The sequence below is a fragment of the Vanessa cardui genome, chromosome 3 (genome assembly GCF_905220365.1).
Source record: "Vanessa cardui chromosome 3, ilVanCard2.1, whole genome shotgun sequence".
NCBI classification, from domain to species: Eukaryota; Metazoa; Arthropoda; class Insecta; order Lepidoptera; family Nymphalidae; genus Vanessa; species Vanessa cardui.
In genome coordinates, this window is record NC_061125.1 from 5,704,373 (window position 1) to 5,725,196 (window position 20,824).

A 20,824-nucleotide genomic window follows, 5' to 3' on the forward strand; every position below is an offset into this window, starting at 1 on the left:
TTACAGGCTCTAATGAGACCTCTACTACTTGAGGGAATGGTTTGGAGCACGTTTCGGCATATTACATCATTACGAATTGATGGATATTCAGTAGCAGATTTTTATTTGAAGTTATCCTCCAGATGATCTTGCATGGCCTAACAGCGAGATGAAATATAAAAACCTCTTACGCAAATTCAGGTTTGAGCCGACAATGTTCAGTTAAGATTTAAATGCTTAACACTTCATCTCACTTGATCTTACAACTATGTCTGTATGTAGAAATGCATAATTGGAACATAATTTAAATCGGTTTATTTTAAATAATTTTGATAGATTAAATTTTCCCTGTTGATTTTTTTCATACGACAAAATTATTGAAAACTTAAATATTAAATTATCTTGTACATTTACACGACAAGTTAGCCATTCCATCCAAAGCTACCGTAGTTATTATTCATTACTAGAATTTCTAAGTACTTAATTCTACTGATATCCGGTGATATAATTGTATCCGTTATTAATATAAAGTTATTTACATTGAAGAGAAACTCGGTGATACAAATTTGGGCTTGGCAACAACTTCAAAAAAGCTTTGTATCAAGGTCTTAATAAAATTAATACTAAAAATTAAATTTTTACTTCGACGCATTTACACAAGAGGAGCATAAACTTATTGAACTTATTATTATATTTGTTACAGCTCTGCTTCTTTAGGTCCAAGTGTAATCTTAAAACCATTCTCTTTTTTATGGTATAGGTTGACAGACGAGCATACCACCACCTGATGGTAAGTGATCACCACCACGTATAGACAATGGCGCCATAAGAAATATTAACCATTCCTTGCATTATCAATGCGCAACCAACCCTGGGAACTAAGATGTTATGTCCCTTGTGCCTGTACACTGGCTCACTCATCCTTCAAACCGGAACACAATTATCAAAGTGAAGTTTGTGGCGGTAGAATATCTGATACGTGGATGGTACCTACCCAGACGGGCTTGCACGAAGCCCTACCACCAAGTGTTTTTTTTTTTCAATAAATTGTGAAATACACAAATTCGTCACATATATAATGTGCAACTATTTCCGCCTCCAACTCACGCTACAAAAATATTGTATAATACGAACTAATTAAGATGTTACCGATAAACAATTTTGCTCGTAGGATATCCTTTGACTTTAATCAATTTAATTAAGTTTTTTTTTGCTAGTATATATTATGTTGTGGCCTCGAAATTATGTTAATGATTATATAATAACGTCTTTATTGCGATGAGGGGACCGTTACTTAATTACATTTTAGCATTGAATTATCTCACCTTAATGTTATTAAATTTATGTCGTTTCTAATTTTAGAAATTGTATGTTGACATAATATATATTTATTAGCCTTAAAATAAATTATTTAGTCTATTGATAATATTAAGTTATTACACAGAACACAAATAAAAAACATGGCTTGTGTATATTTGTTTTTTTTTTTAATACTGGCAACACATTATTATGTATTAAAAAAAAGTTTCACTGGAACTCAAAAACACTTGAATATGAAAAGTATATACTATTCTACTATACTTTTCTCTCACACCAGGTTGTACGTTAATAATACTCTGATAAAAACCTTCAAGCACGTGCCAACAAAAACCGTGCAAAGTATGAACTCGGTTGAAAAATACCTGAAAGAATTATACCACTATCAAACGTCAATATTTATTTGAAGCCAATGCTCCGCGACATTTTCTCTTATTAAACAGTATCTGGATGTTACGTTATATAGTCTTGATATAATAATGTCAATAAATGACCTAATTAAATTTAAAAGTTGTATAGGTTCGTATAAGTAAAGTAAAAATAACAGCCTGTAAATTTCCTACTGCTGGGATAAAGCCTCCTCTTCCATTACGGAGAGGGTTTGGAACATATTCCACCACGCTGTTCCAATGCGGGTTGGTGGAATGCACATGTGGCAGAATTTCGATGAAATTAGACTTTTCTTTCAGGTAAGATGAACTTGGACAACGCTGTCCACGTTGCATTCACGGGGTTTTAAATATATACATCCAAAATGGAGATCTTTACATTCAAATAAAAGAGATAAGTACGTTTTTTTTTTAAATTCATATAACTTTTTAAGAAAAAGTTAAAATATAACACCTAAATTTGTTAAAGTTAGTTAGATGTTTTTCAACCTATAACACAAGCTATACATTGCTGTAATCAAAATAAAATCAATATAAAACGTTTCATCCGATAATTTTTTTTATGCTAAACGATTTTCAAACTCATTATTATGTTAATTAAGTTTATAAAGCAGATTATATAGAAAACTTTCTTAAATAATAATTGTCGATTGGCATTCTAGCCGCTGTCCTTCCATTCTATTCACTGTTATTTGGCAAAGATTTAAAAAAATAAGTGCGTTACAATGACCCACATACAAATTGAAGGCCGCTAAAATGTCAACAGGACCTTTGCGATGAGAATCAGAGTAACTGTTCACAGATTATAAAACCGCCTCTACACTGCGCTGTTTCATAACATGCTCTTATTAGCATAGCAGCACACATAGATATTTAAATGCACGTGTGATGAAAAGATTGTATGAAAACAAATAAGATATTTTCTTAGGTAATAAAAATATATCGAGTTATTAAATCAATAGAAATATTTTTTTTTATAAAATGAATAACTATTTAAGCATTCACTGTTGACCCAAAAGTCGAACTAAACGATTTGTCAGCTCGTTTTTGGTAAGAGTCTCTAAGATTTGAAACGACCTGCCTGCGTCAATTTTTCGTGATAAGTTGAATTCTGGAGCCTTTAAGAGTAGAGTGAACAGGTTTCTTTTGGATGGGCGTGTACCACCTTCGTCTTTATCTACACTTTCGATCGGGTGAGATGGAAGACCTATTCCATATAAATATATAAAAAAAAAGCATAGACGTTATTCTACAAAAATAATGGCTTCATTTAATCAACTAGTAACGAATACAAAATTAATGATCCCACTAGCAAAAACTTAAGTACTTATCTACTACTACTACTTATCTTATAGAAACATAGACATCGTATAGCATTACAAGTAGGCTTTTTAGATCAGGAATCAAAATTTATTCTGAAGCAATAAGTAATAAAGCGAAATAACTCCACTGAGTAAGTCAATAATTCAGGCCAATAAATTTTATTGAAGGCGCCACAGATGTATTTCGTATTTACTTGAAAATAAACGTTCACTTGTGATACTAAATTAACAATTGAAATTCAAAAGACAAACGAAAAATGCTCGATGCAGCTCATTTCAAAAGACATGTTTATTTAACGTATTAATATTTTAAAAATTTGCAGCGTATTTATCAAAGATTGGCCTCGTTTAAAACCACGATATTGAATATGATTTGACTTTTATCTAACGTTTCGTACCACTAATTAAAATAAATTGTATAAAAAAATCGAATAAGTATATTGAGAGAGCCACTCACATTAGGCGACTTGCCAAATAAATAATTTGAACTACTTATTCAGGAAAGCTGTGGTTTATAACGAAATTGTATTTTACCCTAGAGATAAATAAAATTTACATTCTTTAAAACTAACAACAACGACAGCCTGTAAATTTTCCCACAGCTGGGCTAAGGCCTCTTCTCCCTTTCAGGAGAAGGTTTGGAACATAGTCCACCAGGCTTTTGAAATGCGGGTTGTTGGTATACACAGGTGGCAGAATTTCTGTGAATTAGACACATGCAGGTTTCCTCACGATGTTTTCCTTTACCGTCGAGCGCGAGATGAATTATAAACATAAATTAAGCATGTCAATAGTGGTGCTTGATTTGAACCCGCTATTATCGGTTAAGATGCACGCGTTCTAATCACTGGGCCATCTAGGCTAATAAAAATTAAACTTAATTCAATAATAATCATAATAATTTTTTGTTTGGTTTTTGTTTACTTCACATACACCTAGCTAATTCCCAAACATTATAAATTATACTTACCTATATCATATAATTTTCTCTTTTAATAATGCAACCATGCAAAGCCAATGTTGCTAGTGTTAAATAAATGTGCCTACCATAAAAATAAATCACCCTATCTGTCTTTACACGAAACAAATCCTTTGGCCTAAGTGATCTCAATACTTTTACCGAACAATCTCCAAACAAAGTCCCTACAATTTCTCAAACTTATAAAACAAAAAGAATTTTAACAATTTAAAGAAAGGAACTTTTCATACTTTGAATAATAATTACCAAGAGTTAACTTCCTCAATAACGTTACAAATAAATCATCAATTAATTAATCGTTTAGTTACTTAATATGTAATATGCATTTATATTAACACTATTTGTAGTATCGTACAAATATCTTTCGTAATCCAATTTGCATTGTATTGCGTAAAACACGCCCCATTGTCTCCGATGGAGCAATCCTGACGTCAAAACGATCTAGTCTTGAAAGCTCTTCCTTGTTATAAACATTAAATAAGTAAACAATGTAATACTATTGTATTAGATAAGGTAATATTCATTGTCATATTTAAAAAGATAATTAAATCATTAACAAAAGGAAGAACAGCTGCGATTAAGGCCACGTAGACCATTAATATTATGTCACTTTTTATTACGAGAATTATATTATATTGTGAAGAGATATACATAACATATTTTATGTGTATTAATAAAAACTGTCATAAGTCTTTTAAAGGGTTATAATGTAAGTATTTCGCTTTATAATATCTAGTAATATATTTCGATTGTATAATAATAGCAAAATATTAATCTACATTTCTTTATTTTAATAATAATTGACAACGATAATTGATATATTTCAAACGATATCACTTAAATAACTCAGTCATCGTGAAATCTGTGTAATTTTATCTAGCATATCTCAACAGCTTAAGAGTCATAAAATATCTTAATGACAGGTAAAACTATCATACCATAGATTTTGCAATGATTCGCTACAGACATAATTCATTCTTATTACGGTCTCGGTTTCTTAAAGATGAAATGATATTTAATTATTTTAGTAATATTTGTATTCATGTATCCCTAGTAACACCTAATGGGTCCAACCTAGACCACACGAACACACTTTAAAAAATCATCAAAATTGGCCAGCCTTTTCGGCGGAGTTCAGTAATACGCCGCTTTAAAACATTATCTCATTTTAAAAATGTTTGTATCAACCAAGATGATTTTATTCGAGACGAAATTTGCATGAGTAATGTGCATGTACACAACATCGTAAACAATGTAAAGAATTTTTTTATACCCAAATAAATTGAAACTCAGTGGACCTTGCATCAGAACTCGTAACCTTCAGTTGAAATCAGCTTGTTTTATCCAATGTGTTATAACGGTTCCACACAGTAACAGGAAGCAAAAAAAAACACAAGTATGTCCGTTTTTAAAATATTTATACCAAAAATAACATTCAAACAAATAATATCCTACGTCTAATAAATTAAAACTACATTAAAACGACTATTCAATAATACTTCAACTACTTAATATAAAAATTGTTTCATTGTTCTTGAAAACACTACTTAACAATGGAAACAAAATAAAATTGTATTTACAAGGCTTACTGTCTTGAATACCATGTCATTAAGCTATTAATATATACAGCAGTCTTTGTTACAACAGATTGATTCTAAGTTACAATGTTGTGTATGACCGACAAACAATTTGTCATAAAAAGGTTAAGGTTATATATGTCATTCGAATTGCAATCCCATATGACATTATGTAATTGTCCATTATATTTTATTTCTATCACACGTGTTGATACTTTTATATATCATACCACAAATACCTTTGAAAGTTAACGAGTGTTATATGTTATAATTTTTTTCTTGTTTTTATAATTTTGTCATTCGATTAAGCTGTAAAGAATGTAAAAGCATTTTTAAAGCACAAAGAATCGTTGGAAACCCTCTCTTCTCATTTTGCACCATAGAAAAGTAGTAAATAATTAAAAATTTTTAAATTTCAGTTCCCATCATTGACGGCATTAGAAATGATGACATATCTTACAATGCATATAGGAGACATTGGTAAAATAATTATGCCTTCTCCGCCACAAATAAATTAAAATAAGCAGTGCTACTTTTTTGTATTCCAGTGTAATTATTATTAATCTACCAAATAATTTTAAATTAAAAAGCTTTAGGATTTTTTCAATAAACTAAATAATATTTTTATTGCTTTGTTATATTAACAAGTACTTTATAATTTTAAAATTTTCTGCATGTTCATATTGAATATTAGAATTGACCTCCCTTGCTTGCTTTTCATTGCTAAAAATAATTATTCTTTTAATTAGGCAGTATAAAAGTAAATCTTTACTTGAGTTATTTCGTTGATCATAGTTCGTTCTACAAATAAGTTTAATCTCATAATTAATATTAATAAACCATACTTAAATTTTATTATTTGTTCCTACTACTTAAATACTAAAGAGCAATTTTGCGTAATTAATTAATATTGAAGTTGGTTTTGCAATAATAGTTTCATTTCACTATAATTATTTCATAAGTAACTTAAATGTATCTAAAATAAGATTCGTACATCATTATTCTGCGAGGTAATCGTTTTTCCAAGGCCATCTTTATAATCAAATGTTACCCCACGGTGGATAATTTATTCTACTATACCATTCTATGGCTTAGAAATTTTATCGTAACTGTTTTTTTAATTAGTCATATTTTATATGGTTTTTGAATAACTAGTAACTCACCAATTTATCTCTTTTTACTAAATGTATATACACGCTACATATATCTAAATAACATTTTTTACACTTTTTGTCTGTCTGTTGGTTTGTTCTGGCTAATCTTTGGAACGACTGGAGCGATTTTGACGGGACTTTCACTGGCAGATAGCTCATGTAATAAGGAGTAACTTTAATTTCAGAATTATATATAAAATAATAATAAAAACAAGCTGCAACGTTCAAATACTATCCAGTACCGTACGAAGCCCTCACGCATGCCACTACTCCCCTGTCACTAGTTTACAATACAAGTAAATATTTTAATTCGTGTAATGTTTGGATACAATAAATAGTGCACAACAATATTTGGACAATATATTACACTGATTAGATAAGTAACAACTTCTCTTGATTTTAGTTGGTTTGGAAAGGTCCATACTGCTCCACTCAGGATTAGTATTAGATTTATTTTCAACCGACTTCCAAAAGGAGGAGGTTATCAATTCGTCTGTATTTTTTTTTTTTTTTTTTTTATGTTTGTTACCTCATAACTTTTCACTGGGTGGACCGATTTTGATAATTTTTTTTTTTGTTTGAAAGGTAGTGCTTCCCGTGGGTTCCCATTTTTTTTATTTTTTTTTCCGATGATGGTATCCATGTGAAAACGACATAAGTTTTAAATTTGCATTACGTATATGCGCGACAAATAGGTGAATAACTGAAAATCACGTTAACCAATTTTGATAATTCTTTTTTTATTATAAAATATATACTTCAAGGATAATTTGGTGAAAGTTTGGTAAGGTTCTGAGCACAGGATCCATGACAAAGTAACGGAACGGAAGGGAACGGAACAATTCTGAGGAGCACGTTAGCGATACTCGGTCGAATCTTTTATTTATAGGTTATTTGGATATTTGAGTCACCTTCCGTAATGTGGTTATGTTTATGTAATTATCATAGTTGAATATTATAATCAACTAGCTACCCACCCCGGCTTCGCACGGGTGCAATACTGATACTAAATATACTACAGAATTTGTTTATATACGACATCACATCGCAAACTTCTAAAATTATCAGTGTTTCTTTACTATATTGTTCATGTATTATATACACAAACCTTCCCCTTGAACCACACTATCTTTTAAAAAAAACCGCATCAAAATCCGTTGCGTAGATTTAAAGATATAGGGACAGAGAAAGCGACTTTGTTTTATACTATGTAGTGATGGAACTCCTATACGGCTCGCAGTTAGGGTGCGATATGGGGCAGAATTTCTTACTATCTTTAATCAAATTTTGTGTATGTGATGTGATGTCATATGATGTACGAAATATAGTTGGTCTTTTTCAAAGTTTCTTTGCTGAGTTCGATTACAGCTCTTTCGAGGGATCCTTGTAGTTTACGCCGCGTGACGTATTAAATCCGCATTTTCGAAAGTCTATTTTTGCTTTATTCGCAAGTTTCATTTGAAATTGTCCTCGAAGTAGATTCTGACTCATATAAACGGAACGCTTAATCTATCCATATTAAAAAAAATTAGTTAGTCAACATCAGCTTTACTTAAAAGCAAAAAATAAATAAAATTTTAACAAAAAGAAAAACCGACTTCAAACAAAACACTATTTTAAAACAAATGAATATGCACGAAAAAGTAATAAAAATAATTGCGTATTCAACATATTTTTTAGGAGTCTTCCTAAGTTAAATGAAATGAAAAATATTAGACTACTTAAAAGTCGATTAACGATTATATCATGTAGTTATAATTATTGTTATATTTGGAGTCGGTGTCAGGTGTCAGGTATTTAGATAATACTATCGCTTTCGTCGAGATTTTTCCTTCACCACTCGAACCCCATTGCCATAACATAAAACTAATTAGTGCTTGCAGAGTTTAATCTCAATTTTCACGTATTTTTTTATTATTAAATTTCAATTTCAATATTAAAAATAACAATAAAATATGTTAAAAATGATGTGGTTAGTTAATTTGGGCTAACACAAAATCCAATCCGAGACCTATGAATATTTAGCCATACAAGTTAGCTACTAAACCAACACGTTAAAATAAAACAAGTGTATACATATAAGCCATATCAAAAACGCAATTACTTTGTCTCAGTAAGATTCGACGTAAAAAAACTCGTTGTGATTCGACATCGGCTGGCACTTACCATTCCATGTTTTATTGATGCGTCGAAGAACTGAACCGCATTAAACTTTCATTGCTTTATCAAAGTGTTATGTATAAATGTGATTGTATAACAAGGGATAACGATCTAGGCTTGACTCTATCGTCAAGGAAAACAATAACATTACATAAAAACGCTGTGCTGAGATGATCCAATGATTAGAGCGCGTAAATCTTAAAGCGGGTTCAGACCCAGGCAAGCACCACTGAATATTCATGTCCTTATGTTTATAATTCATCTTAATGTTGGTGGTGAAGGAAAACATCCTGAGGAAAACTAATGTCTAATTTCAATGAAATTCTGGCACATGTGAATCTATTAACCCGCATTGGAGCAGCGCGATGGAATATGTTCCGAACCTTCTCCACAAAGGAAGGGTCTTAGCCCAGCTGTGGGAAATTTACAGGCTGTTACTATTAGATAAAAATTAATATTTATATTGCAAGTGAATATTCATCCTTCACTAGCTAATGTTAGTGGTTCCATCATCAAAAAAGGACGCTAATGTCTGAAATAAAAGCATTTATTTTCGATTATTGATCTATCAGATTAAACTTTTATGGATTCTTTTAATCAGATTGTTTTAGTTATCATATATAAAATATCAATTTGAAATCAACATTATTGGTTCATAATATATTGTATTCCTTTATTATACTGTATGAATCATCGTTAGTAACAAAACGCAAAACCTGTTCATAACTAATTTTCCATTTAGGTTACTCCCACACGCCTATCTAATATGCTAACGGATGCTGATACTTTATTCAGTCCATAGACATATCGCAAGTGCAAAACGCACGACGGAGCAATTCTCAAAACTCTTGCGTAAGAACCAGTATCATATCTTTATATCGCTTCAGACTACCACTAGTTTGTACCCTATGAACGATAAATGAACTGGAAGTTCTATTGTCATTATCTAAATAATAAAAAAAGATTGTCCAAAAATTTGGAAACAAAAAAAACAAAACTGCAACACTTTTTCAATTAAGAAATGAGAATGAAAATATGTTAGGAATAGTATTACATAATGAAAAGATGATTTTTTTTCCATAGCCGAGATCAATGATAACTCATGATACTTAAACTAGTTCCCAAATTTTATAGCAAGACCGCTTTTACATTTTTGGGAAGCTTGTTGATTCAAGTAAAGGTTACGGAGTTTAAGGTCTGATGACAGGTTTTAAAATATGGACATTACGTTTACAGAAAAGGGTGGAAGTTGATTGTAGACTAGATTAATTTCATACAGTTACAATGTATAAAAGCCAGACATGTACAAAAATACTCACATTCGATACTTTGATTCTGATATATGAGACAACGAATATGATTGAAAGGGTAAACGTTTAAACATATCCACTAAAAATTCTTATATAGTAAATATGTTGGTTCGTTCCATATAAAGAACAAGTCTTACAATTGTTTTTCTTTTATTACAGGTAACGATATTGTTGGTCTGGTTGGCAGTTGCCAAAGCTGGTACCATCGGATCTTACTTTACGCCTGAACCCACAAAGCCATCTGCTTACCCTGCCATCAGTAGCCCACCAAATTACAAAGCGAATCCAGAACCAGCGCCGATATATGAAAACGATGAATCGGCTCAAGAAACTCAAGTCAACTCTGTAGATAAGCAACGATATTCGTTTGGTTCTATATATAGAGATTCAATTGGTGCTCCACTTGCATATAATGCTTTATATTCTGCATCAAATTCACCGACAGTTAAAACAAATTCTGGTCCTGTTACCTATACTACACATGCTCACAGTATTCCATTTGAACTTCAAGAGAGGCCGTACACAGCATCAGATGTTCCAAAATCATCTGAGCTGCCATATAATTCTTATAATCCGATACAAAATGAAGCAATTAAAACTAGTCTAGCTTATGCCGAAGCTCCTGCGGTTTCTCACATGACATTCACGGGTCTCGGTACGACATATACATGGTAAATGTTTAAAATATTTAGTTATTATGGTATGCGCGACTGACAGTTTAATTAAGTATAAATTATATTACTGCTATGTAAAGTGCTTATTTAAGATAATTATAATGTAACGAATTATATAATTCTTCTTAAGAGTGTTTTTTATTGCAAGTAAAATGTCATCCATTTTAAATTCGTTCTAATTCATTTTAAACATAATATAATACTACGAATTCCATGAACAAGTAAGTGTTACTTTTAAGGTTACAAAAACGCGATATCTCATCATTGCATAAACTATGAACAAACGGCCTTTGAGAAAATTTTACTCACGTTCGTCTTAATGTATTGTCTCGTCAACACGTGCCTAATTTTGAGCACACAAAAGAAAACCTTCTTGTAATTGAATAAGATTTAAATTTCCTTAACATCAAGTTACTCTATATGTCAAATTGGTGTATTGTCAAACAAGTTGTTTATGTCAAACAAAGAAAAGTTAGCAACATTATGGGCTCCGTGAGTTTTAATGCAATATCGAATGCCTAGTCTAGTTTAGGCTGTATGGGGCGAGGCGGCACGATTGACCTGTCCAGGATTGCAAAACGTAACATGTGAATAAGGCGCAGTATACAATTCAATTGAATTCAATATTCAGAAATTATTTTTCATCCTAAGTCAGTTTTTTTTTTTAATTTAAAACTAGGTCAAATTATTAGCTACTTTTGTAAATACAATTAATAAATTCTGATACATAAAAAGTTAGAAATTAAATAAATCATTTCGAATATAGGACCGGTCTATCTATGAATAAAATTAGAAATAAATGTATCAATAAAATTCAATCTTAAATTTGTAATACCAAAATGGCATATTTTATGCAATTTGTTGCAGGTCAAAGTAATGAAACTTCAAATTTTTAGAATTATTTTATCACGAAAATTATATTACACTAAACATTTGTATGGTATCAGTTTTCAATATTTTCGAACATAGAAATCGACTTATCCAAATCTGAGACAATCAGACTGCTATATGCAGAACACAGCATGAACAACTGGGTTGAAATTACGTTATGAAATGAGAGTACTTAGCGAGGATTTTCCAAAATTTTAACTCTGAAGGTAATTTTTTTGGGCATGAACTATCGTCTTGAACGACAGTTTTTTGTTACAGAATTCTGTATGACTTATGTTTGTAAGGAGTCAACTAGTAAAGCGTTTCTGAAAATTCATCACCCTAATGGGAGAATTTTGGGTAAGCGATTTATATCACCTGTTTTCAATGTAGGAAATATTAGATTTGGTGTTTAAGATTCTGATTGTAAGTAAAAGACCAAAGTATGAGCATTTTTACGGTGTTAAACGACTGGTTAGTGATTAAGAATGATAGTAGGTATAATTATACATGTAGATCATATTTATACCGTTTCAGAAATTAAATTCACAAGTTACGGATAGAACGTAAGACGGAGGAAACCTCTCGAAAAGTTGACAATGCAAAATTCTATAGTGATGCAATGAATATTTAGTAATTATAATGAAACAAAATAGCTATGCAATTTATATATGTAATTTTAAAACAATGACATTAAATAGGTTCAAACCCTTAAACAAAAGCGCCACATGGGTACATTTACACAACTCAAATGAGGCTTGTCTCCGTACGGAGGTCAACTTATTTTTAAGCTAAAATAGCCATTATTACTGTGACATCAAGAGTGATTGGGACATATGTGGTTATCTGTACTGAATTACGTATTCTAACGCATATGTATCGCGTAAATTCAGCCGGACCCAAATGACTATACATGATCTTGATCGATTTATAGTATGTTACGAGCTTACATAATACTATTGAACCATATAGCCAGTGCAAACAGCCAATGACATTAATAACAATAATAATTATATATGTATAGGCGTTTGTATTTTTACAATAGGTACTTTTAAAATCGCCTTATTTTTTTAATTAATGTATAATAAAAAAATTATGAAAATTTGTATGTAATTTATTAAGTATTTAATAGTAGGTACATATATATTTAATTCAATAAATGGTTATTATAATAATAAAAAAAAACATAAGTAATATTAAATTTTGGACACCTATTTATATTAGGTACATTATTCTCCTTACTAAAATAAATAAAAATGGAAGCTATATATAATATAACTTATAGATTAAGTTCATAGCAGTTCTGTAACAATACATTATCTCATAATGAAAGTGTTTTTTTTAGTATAAAATTCTAATGATATTGTTTAATATTGTCTTATTTAATATAAAAATAATGAATAAAACAAACATTTCGCTACGTGATTTTTCTAGATCAACGAATATACAAACATTCAATTACGAAAATCACTGAATTCGAAAATTATCAATTTTTCTATGACAATGTTACCTTCACTAAAAAACAACATGTCACTACAATTATTATGTAGGTAAATATATTATATGCTTTGTTATACAATTTTTTTATTTATTTATCAACTTAATGTATTTAAAAAAAATCGTTCTTAATCAACCTATCACCCTTAAACTAATCTCACTTTCAAAAAATTACTTCAAAATATTTTACAATAAACAATATTCTGTTCTTACAAATCCAAAATATAGGTTATGTTAGATTAAATGCAATTTAATGACTAATAAAATGTTAACATCCGTAATAAGGTTCTAACGTAAGGCCTAGAACGAAACGAGCCGAGCCGGCGCACGGGGATACCTAACGAGAATGGTATAAAAGTACGCGCCTACACACTGACCGTATCACTTGCCGTACCGAGTTTAATATCATAAAATGACAGCCAAGGTAAAGACTCATGATTAGCTAAAATATTTACTTATTATTAAATAAACAGAAATATTATATTTATTTATTAAAAGAAAATTTTCATTTTCTCAAAAAATGACATAGTTTTAAATAACAGTGTAATACAACTAAACTGTAGTTTTAGTATAAATGTCGCCTAAGCTTTATTTTTGTCTTTTCAGTTCGTAGTATTCCTGTGCGCGGTTGCGACCGCCCGCGCTGGAGGTCTATACGGAGCCACTTACGGGGCTTCGTACGCCGCCCCTGTCGCCACATATGCCGCTGCTCCCGTAGCGTCGTACGCCGCTGCCCCTGTTGCCTCATACGCGACATACGCAGCAGCCCCCGTCATCAAGAGCTATGCTGCTCCTGCCATTTCAACATACGCAGCGCCCGCTGTGGCGTACTCCGCTCCCGTCGTGAAAGCTGTTGCACCCGCTGTGTCCACAGTCTCTTCATACTCCACCCACACCGCCCACGCCACACCTGTGGTGACTAAGACCATCGCTCCCTACGCAACTTATGCTGCTCCCAGCTACGCCACCACATACGCAGCTGCTCCAGTCTACAAGAGTTACGCAGCTCCCGCTATTTCATACGCCGCCCCGTCCTACTCAACCTACGCTGCTGCCCCGATCGTAAAAAGCTATGCTGCCCCAGCGGTTTCATACTCCGCTCCTCTGACCTACGCTGCCCACGCTGCCCCAGTTGCGACTTACGCTTCGGCCCCAGTGTACAAGTCAGCAGTCACATACTCAGCTGCCCCTGCGTATTCTTACGGCGGTCTTGCCGGTCACGGCTGGTGATCACTTAACCATTGTGTACAAAATTAGTTCTATGTCATGTGTATATTTATTTTTATACAACGCGAATAAAATATAAAAAATACATTTTACTTTTATTTTACACCAAAATACATTAAAAAAGATGTCTTGATAAATAATTAATTCATACAATAATTATACATTATTTTATAACAATAACGATACTACTATATTTGGATAAAAGTCATTGTGTCATTTTGAATTAAAATATATATTATTGTTTACAAACCATACAATACAAAAAAGTAAAATTAAGTGAATAATATAAAATTAGGTGAATCTAATTCAACTTGCAAGATTTGACCTGAACAAATATTGGAACTTCATCAAATCTTGTTATAATATAAGTTTCACAAATACAATTTGTTGGACGAGTTATTGAAATTAAACATTTGATTATTGTATAGAAAATTCTTAGTTTTTTAATTCAATATTAAATGTATATTTTAATAAATTAAAGGAAGAAATTTTTACTCTGATGAAACAGATCGTAAAATTTGCATGCAAGTGAAAAAGTTGCTAACTAAAACTATTTTACAGGATATCTGGTTGAATCATATTGAGCTTTATGAAAAAGTATGCAAATTTTTTTAATACATTTTAATACTGGAGATTGATATATACAAATAGCGCTACTGCACTTTTAAATATCACATATATAATCTTGGTGTCCTGAATTCGGATAACGGGTGGTAATAATAAAATAATAAATACTGACATTGACAGGAAAGTCGACAGCTGGGATCTTTTTTAGAAGTAGGCAGTATATTATATACAGACATTCCTTTATATTGCAAAGCTCGTAAAACTCTAATGAACTCTTAGTTGATTATGAGAAAAGGAGGATTGAGTGCAGTTTTCGCTTCGTGCTATAATATGTCTTGCATAGTGCACTAGTCTCCCTTGAGATTGCTCGCCGTGGCATAAAATAGTCATGAAATCATCCTATTATGTATAATTAATATCGCGTATAATGGACAAAAATTAACGTGCTAATACTAATTTCCTAATTTTAATAATAGGGAATGTCTCTTGTCTTGTAAGCTCTGTTACAGTATAGTGTTATGTTTATTTTAATAATTTCATCACAATTTCTTAATACTCGCTTTCGTCGCCAGTTTTTCCGATCTGATACGACTTGGGAACCTTTAAGAAAAGAGCGTACTTTTTCCGTACCGTTAAAGCCGGCAACGTACCCGGTGTTGTAGATGTCCATTGGCAGTGGTAATCATTTTCCATCAGGTAAGCCTCCTACTTGCGTCCCATCTTTAACACAATTAAACATCTTTGTTTACTTTGTTGGTGGCTTATTGATGATATAGGGTTAAGCTGTTAATCGTTCTTACTGACAACTTACTAATTTATAAGATGGCCTTTTTTCATTTCGCTTACCTAATAAACATTGCGTTAAACACGGTATGGTTTTTAAAAAATTGTTGTTGCTGTAATATGTAATTTTGTAATAATCCAATTATATATTAATAGCATTGGAATATATTTCAAACAATAATGTCATATAACCACCAAAATGAATTAATTTCTTCAATTTATTATTGTTCTTTAAAATTTCCATACTAATAATTCGTAGGTACTGATATGGTTTGTACTGAAAAACAATTATTATTTTCGTTAAATAAAGCAAGGATCTTTTTGATTTAATCTTGTATAATGTCAAATCTTAACCTTAATACAATAATGTTCAGTTCCCATGAGTGGTACCTTATTTCTATGTACTCGTACACCTATAGTCTTTTCGATGTCCTTGTTAATGGAACAATTATCATGGCGATCGATTGAATGATATAGAAGAACATTTAACATACTGAATGAGTATTGTGATGTAATAAAGTATTAGAACTGACTCCATGGTTTTTTTTTATTATTAGTTTTGAATTATCTGTCAAATGGCATTCTGTTGAATTCCAATAATCTCAAACAAATACAACAATATCCGTTTTTTGTATATAAGCATATAAAAGCAATTGTTTTTCATAATAATAAAAAAACAGTTTTAATTGCGTAATATTTGATTTGATTTTATCTATAAACATAAATGTAATTAGCTATTTGACTGGTTTTTAAAATCCATTTTGTATTATTTAGTAGAAGTTAAGGAACCCCGTAAAAGTTGTGTTTTTTATTTCTAGTACATATTTGCCGAAAAATATCATATTAAAAATTCCATATAATAGCTCGCAAAAACGCTACTTGGACAATATGGCTTTGCAATGGGCTCAGTGACGTCACTTTTCTGTATTTTAATCTGTTGTACATATAGTAGAAAAGCAAAGTTTACAAGAAAGTGACTTCATCATTAGCCCGGCAAATCAGGAGCATTATGTGTCACGTGACCATCGTTTGAAAATTTGCATTTTTTATTATGGGTTTTTTAAAAATTAAGTATTCTTTTCAACTTTCGTTGGTAAATAACCATATTTAAACATTTTTCGCATTGTCAAATAGCCTATTATGATCGTGTTATTATTATGAATCTTTATTGTTGTACTATTGTCATTTCTGCTAGTGATCCTAGGAATAAATAAACAAAACAAATCCGAACAACAGGAAAAAAAAATTGGTTTAGAAATTGTAAGCGTAAGAGTCTGTCTTATCGTTATCACTTATAGCGATCTCTCACTGAACACTCTCGATGATACAAAAGAAGTTCCCACTTGTTACCAATAAGTACAAACAAACTACGACAAGAGAAAACGCTTTTCTTAATAACTTAGTTACTGTGCTTGGTTTTTGAATTAAACAAATTTTATAAAATGTTGATATTGATTTAGATGATTTTTTTGTTTTGTTTTTCGTTATTCTATTAAGATATTTTTATATTTATTAGTTGTATTAATTATATAATTGTATATATTAATGAATATAAATATGAAACCAAGTTTGGAAACTAAGTTATTAAGAAAAATGTCTATCTCTTAGGGATAAGCCATAATATCATTTTTATCCTGTACTTCTTATGAGAAATAATGGCTTTTTCCAAAGCGATTTTAAGTAAAATAGATTAATGCTATTCAATCCAATTAAGTGACTACCTTAAACACATCATTCATTTAATAAAATCAATATGACGTTCTACAGCAATTATTTTAAATCAATATTTTCGAAGATTACAAAAATTACGGGACAAAGCCGTTTATACTGCCTAATGACAAGAAGCTGCAAACGTATTGAACCTTGCTAGTTTAAACATAATAGCAAAACCTTCCTCAAAGTTAATTTAAAATAAAAAAACAAATAACATGTTCAAAGTCCACAAAAATAAAACATAAAATAGTACTTGGAACACATTTTTCATTTTGATGATATTTAATTAATTATTTATTTTCCATTAAATAATCATTTAATTGGAAAATTATAGCTACAAATAAATCTATATAATTTAATTTAGATGATTTCTTATAATTTCCGGAGGCGTTACACCTTGACACTGAAATAAAAAAACGCCTGCAGCGATGGGTCGAGCTGTGAATAAACAATGTAATACCAGTTCTCACTAACCATATAAAAGCATCTTGCAATTGATACGAAATTCATTCCAACGACATCAACTGAAACAAACAAACATGTACTCAAAGGTACGAATATAAATAAGCCATTTTTAATAATAATAATGTAAGGAATCTATATATGTATGTGAATTATTTTTGTAATTAATTTAATAACAATCATTGATTCGTAATATTAACTCTTTCTAAATACTATGTTGTTATCTTCAAATAATGTTTTTGCACGGGTGATAACTTACTTAGTGACTTTTTATAACAAACACATTTCATTTCCAGGTGGTAATTTTCTTGTGCGCTGCGGGCATCGCCTCCGCCGGCAATCTTCTTCACGCCGCGCCGTTGACGTACAGCGCACCTGTTTCTTCGGTTTCCTATTCTTCACATACTACAGGCCACGCTGCCCCCATCGCAACATACGCCGCTGCACCAGTTGTCACTAAAACAATTTCTCCAGCTGTATCTTACCAGACCATCTCAACTCACTCCGCACCTGCAATCGCCTATTCGTCACTTGCCCACGGCTCTCCTATCGCGTATGCAGCAAGACCAGTCACCACTTATGCTGCATCTCCCGCTGTGTACTCTTCAGTAGCGCATGCCGCTCCCGTTGCGTATGCATCTGGTCCCATCATCAGCAAAACCTTGGCCTCTCCTGCTGTATCCTATTCGTCACCTCTGACCTACGCGTCCAGCCCAGTTTTGACTAAGACTTACGCAGCTCCGGCTCTAACCACATATGCTGCTGCTGCTCCTGCCATCTCAACTTACGCCGCGGCCCCCGTTCTCAAATCTGCCGTCACTTACTCCTCAGCCCCTGCCGTTTCTCATGTCACCTACACCGGCTTGGGAGCGAGCTACGGATGGTAAATGATCATTGGTTAACAACGATAATTTATTTTATTATAATAAAATATTCTAAACGTTATCTATTGTTTTTCATTATAATCCTCATCAGGGACATCTTAAATATTAGGTTGGGGAAAAAGTCTTTTCGCATATAGTATGTATGAACTTGTAATAAAATTTCTTTGGCTATACCATTTGTATCTGGCTGGTTTTGGTATCATTAAAAAGTTTTAATTTTAAAGAAGGCACTTCCAAATTCAAATTAGGAATTTGTGTGATTTTCATTTGTTTTTGTTGTTGTTAAAATGAGTGAATCTAAAGAAGAAATTCGATACATTTTAAAATTTTACTATAAAAAAGGTAAAAATGCAACTCAAGCCGCGAAAAAAATTTGTGATGTTTATGGACCTAATGCAGTATCTGTGAGTGTAGCGCAAGTTTGGTTTAAGCGTTTTCAAGCCAGAAATTTTGATATCAAAGATGCATCTCGCTCTGGTCGCCCTGTTACGGACAATATTGATGCCATTTTTGAAAAAGTGGAGCAAGATCGGCATATTAGTAGTTACGATGTAGCTGAAGAACTGGCAATTGACCACAAAACGGTTTTGACTCATTTGAATAAAGCTGGGTACACAAAAAAGCTCGATATATGGGTGCCTCATGAACTCACTGAAAGAAACCTAATGAACCGTGTACTCATTTGTGATTCTTTATTACGACGTAATGAAACCGAACCATTTTTGAAGAAGCTGATAACTGGTGATGAAAAGTGGCTCACATACGAACGTGCGAAATAGATCGTGGTCAAAGGCCGGTCAAGCTTCACAGACTGTGGCAAAACCCGGATTAACTCGCAACAAGGTAATGCTGTGTGTATGGTGGGATTGGAAGGGCATCATTCATTATGAGCTGTTACCGCCCGGCAGGACCATCGATTCAGAACTGTATTGCGAACAATTGATGAGATTGAAGCAAGAAATTGAGAGAAAGCGGCCAGAATTGATCAACAGAAGGGGTGTGGTTTTTCACCATGACAACGCTAGACCTCACACATCTTTAGCCACTCAACAAAAATTACGAGAGTTTGGCTGGGAGGTATTAATGCATCCGCCGTATAGTCCTGACCTTGCACCTTCAGATTTTCATCTGTTTCGATCTCTGCAGAATTCCTTAGGCAGTGTCAGGTTAACATCACGAGAGGACTGCCAAAACCACTTGTCGCAGTTTTTCGATCAGAAGCCCCAAAATTTTTACAGCAATGGGATCATGTCACTACCAACAAGATGGCAAAAAGTTATGGAACAAAATGGCACCTACATACTTTAGTCAAATGTAAATAAACTATAAAAAAAACTTTTTGAATTTTCATATAAAATACGAAGAAACTTTTTCCGCAACCTATTACGTCATTAATACAATATTAAAAAAAATTCAACATTGCAAAACTTTTCTATATTGGTTATTAATTGTAAAGAAAACATGCAAAGCTATATTATGTTCTTTTTATATGAATTAATATTTATTATTTTTCTTTTAATTGGCAAATAAAAGTGTTTATAAAAAGTTTGTATATATGTCTTTAAATAGTAACTTTTACATTTATTAACTGCTTATTTTGAAGAAATAATAAAATCGGGACAACTATTTCGAATAATTTAGAATAACACAGATTCTTGTCTATAAACAATAAAATATATATATATATATATATATACCTGAGTACATAAGAATTATTTAGAGAACATTTTTTTGTGTCTATTTTGTTTGTATCCAAACAAACGATATTCGTGACAAAGCCGCACAAAGGTACAAAGTACTACACTACAAGTACAAAGTACTACTACAAATTGCTATGAACTCATATTTGATGTAAGATAAATACTACTCGTTTATCAATTGGGTATCATAAGCAGAAGCCACAGTTTTTTTTGTTATTGATTTAGACAGACAAGCAGATGGGCCATCTTATGGCATGTAA

At 31.8% G+C, this 20,824-nt stretch overlaps 3 protein-coding genes across 3 annotated transcripts; all 3 read left to right on the plus strand.

The window, feature by feature from the left end:
• The first annotated feature begins 9,692 nt into the window (after positions 1-9,692).
• On the plus strand, positions 9,693-10,982 carry LOC124543699. The gene is made up of 3 exons (XM_047121969.1): positions 9,693-9,729; positions 9,961-10,245; positions 10,347-10,982. The coding sequence occupies exons 2-3, from the start codon at positions 10,162-10,164 to the stop codon at positions 10,860-10,862; spliced, it is 600 nt and encodes a 199-aa protein (XP_046977925.1). The 5' UTR covers positions 9,693-9,729; positions 9,961-10,161; the 3' UTR covers positions 10,863-10,982.
• A 2,517-nt stretch (positions 10,983-13,499) lies between these two features.
• LOC124543696 (cuticle protein 16.5-like) lies at positions 13,500-14,540 on the plus strand. The gene is made up of 2 exons (XM_047121965.1): positions 13,500-13,652; positions 13,835-14,540. The coding sequence occupies exons 1-2, from the start codon at positions 13,641-13,643 to the stop codon at positions 14,456-14,458; spliced, it is 636 nt and encodes a 211-aa protein (XP_046977921.1). The 5' UTR covers positions 13,500-13,640; the 3' UTR covers positions 14,459-14,540.
• Positions 14,541-17,934: 3,394 nt separating this feature from the next.
• Positions 17,935-18,925, plus strand: LOC124543698 (cuticle protein 16.5-like). The gene is made up of 2 exons (XM_047121968.1): positions 17,935-18,069; positions 18,277-18,925. The coding sequence occupies exons 1-2, from the start codon at positions 18,058-18,060 to the stop codon at positions 18,865-18,867; spliced, it is 603 nt and encodes a 200-aa protein (XP_046977924.1). The 5' UTR covers positions 17,935-18,057; the 3' UTR covers positions 18,868-18,925.
• Positions 18,926-20,824: the final 1,899 nt, after the last annotated feature.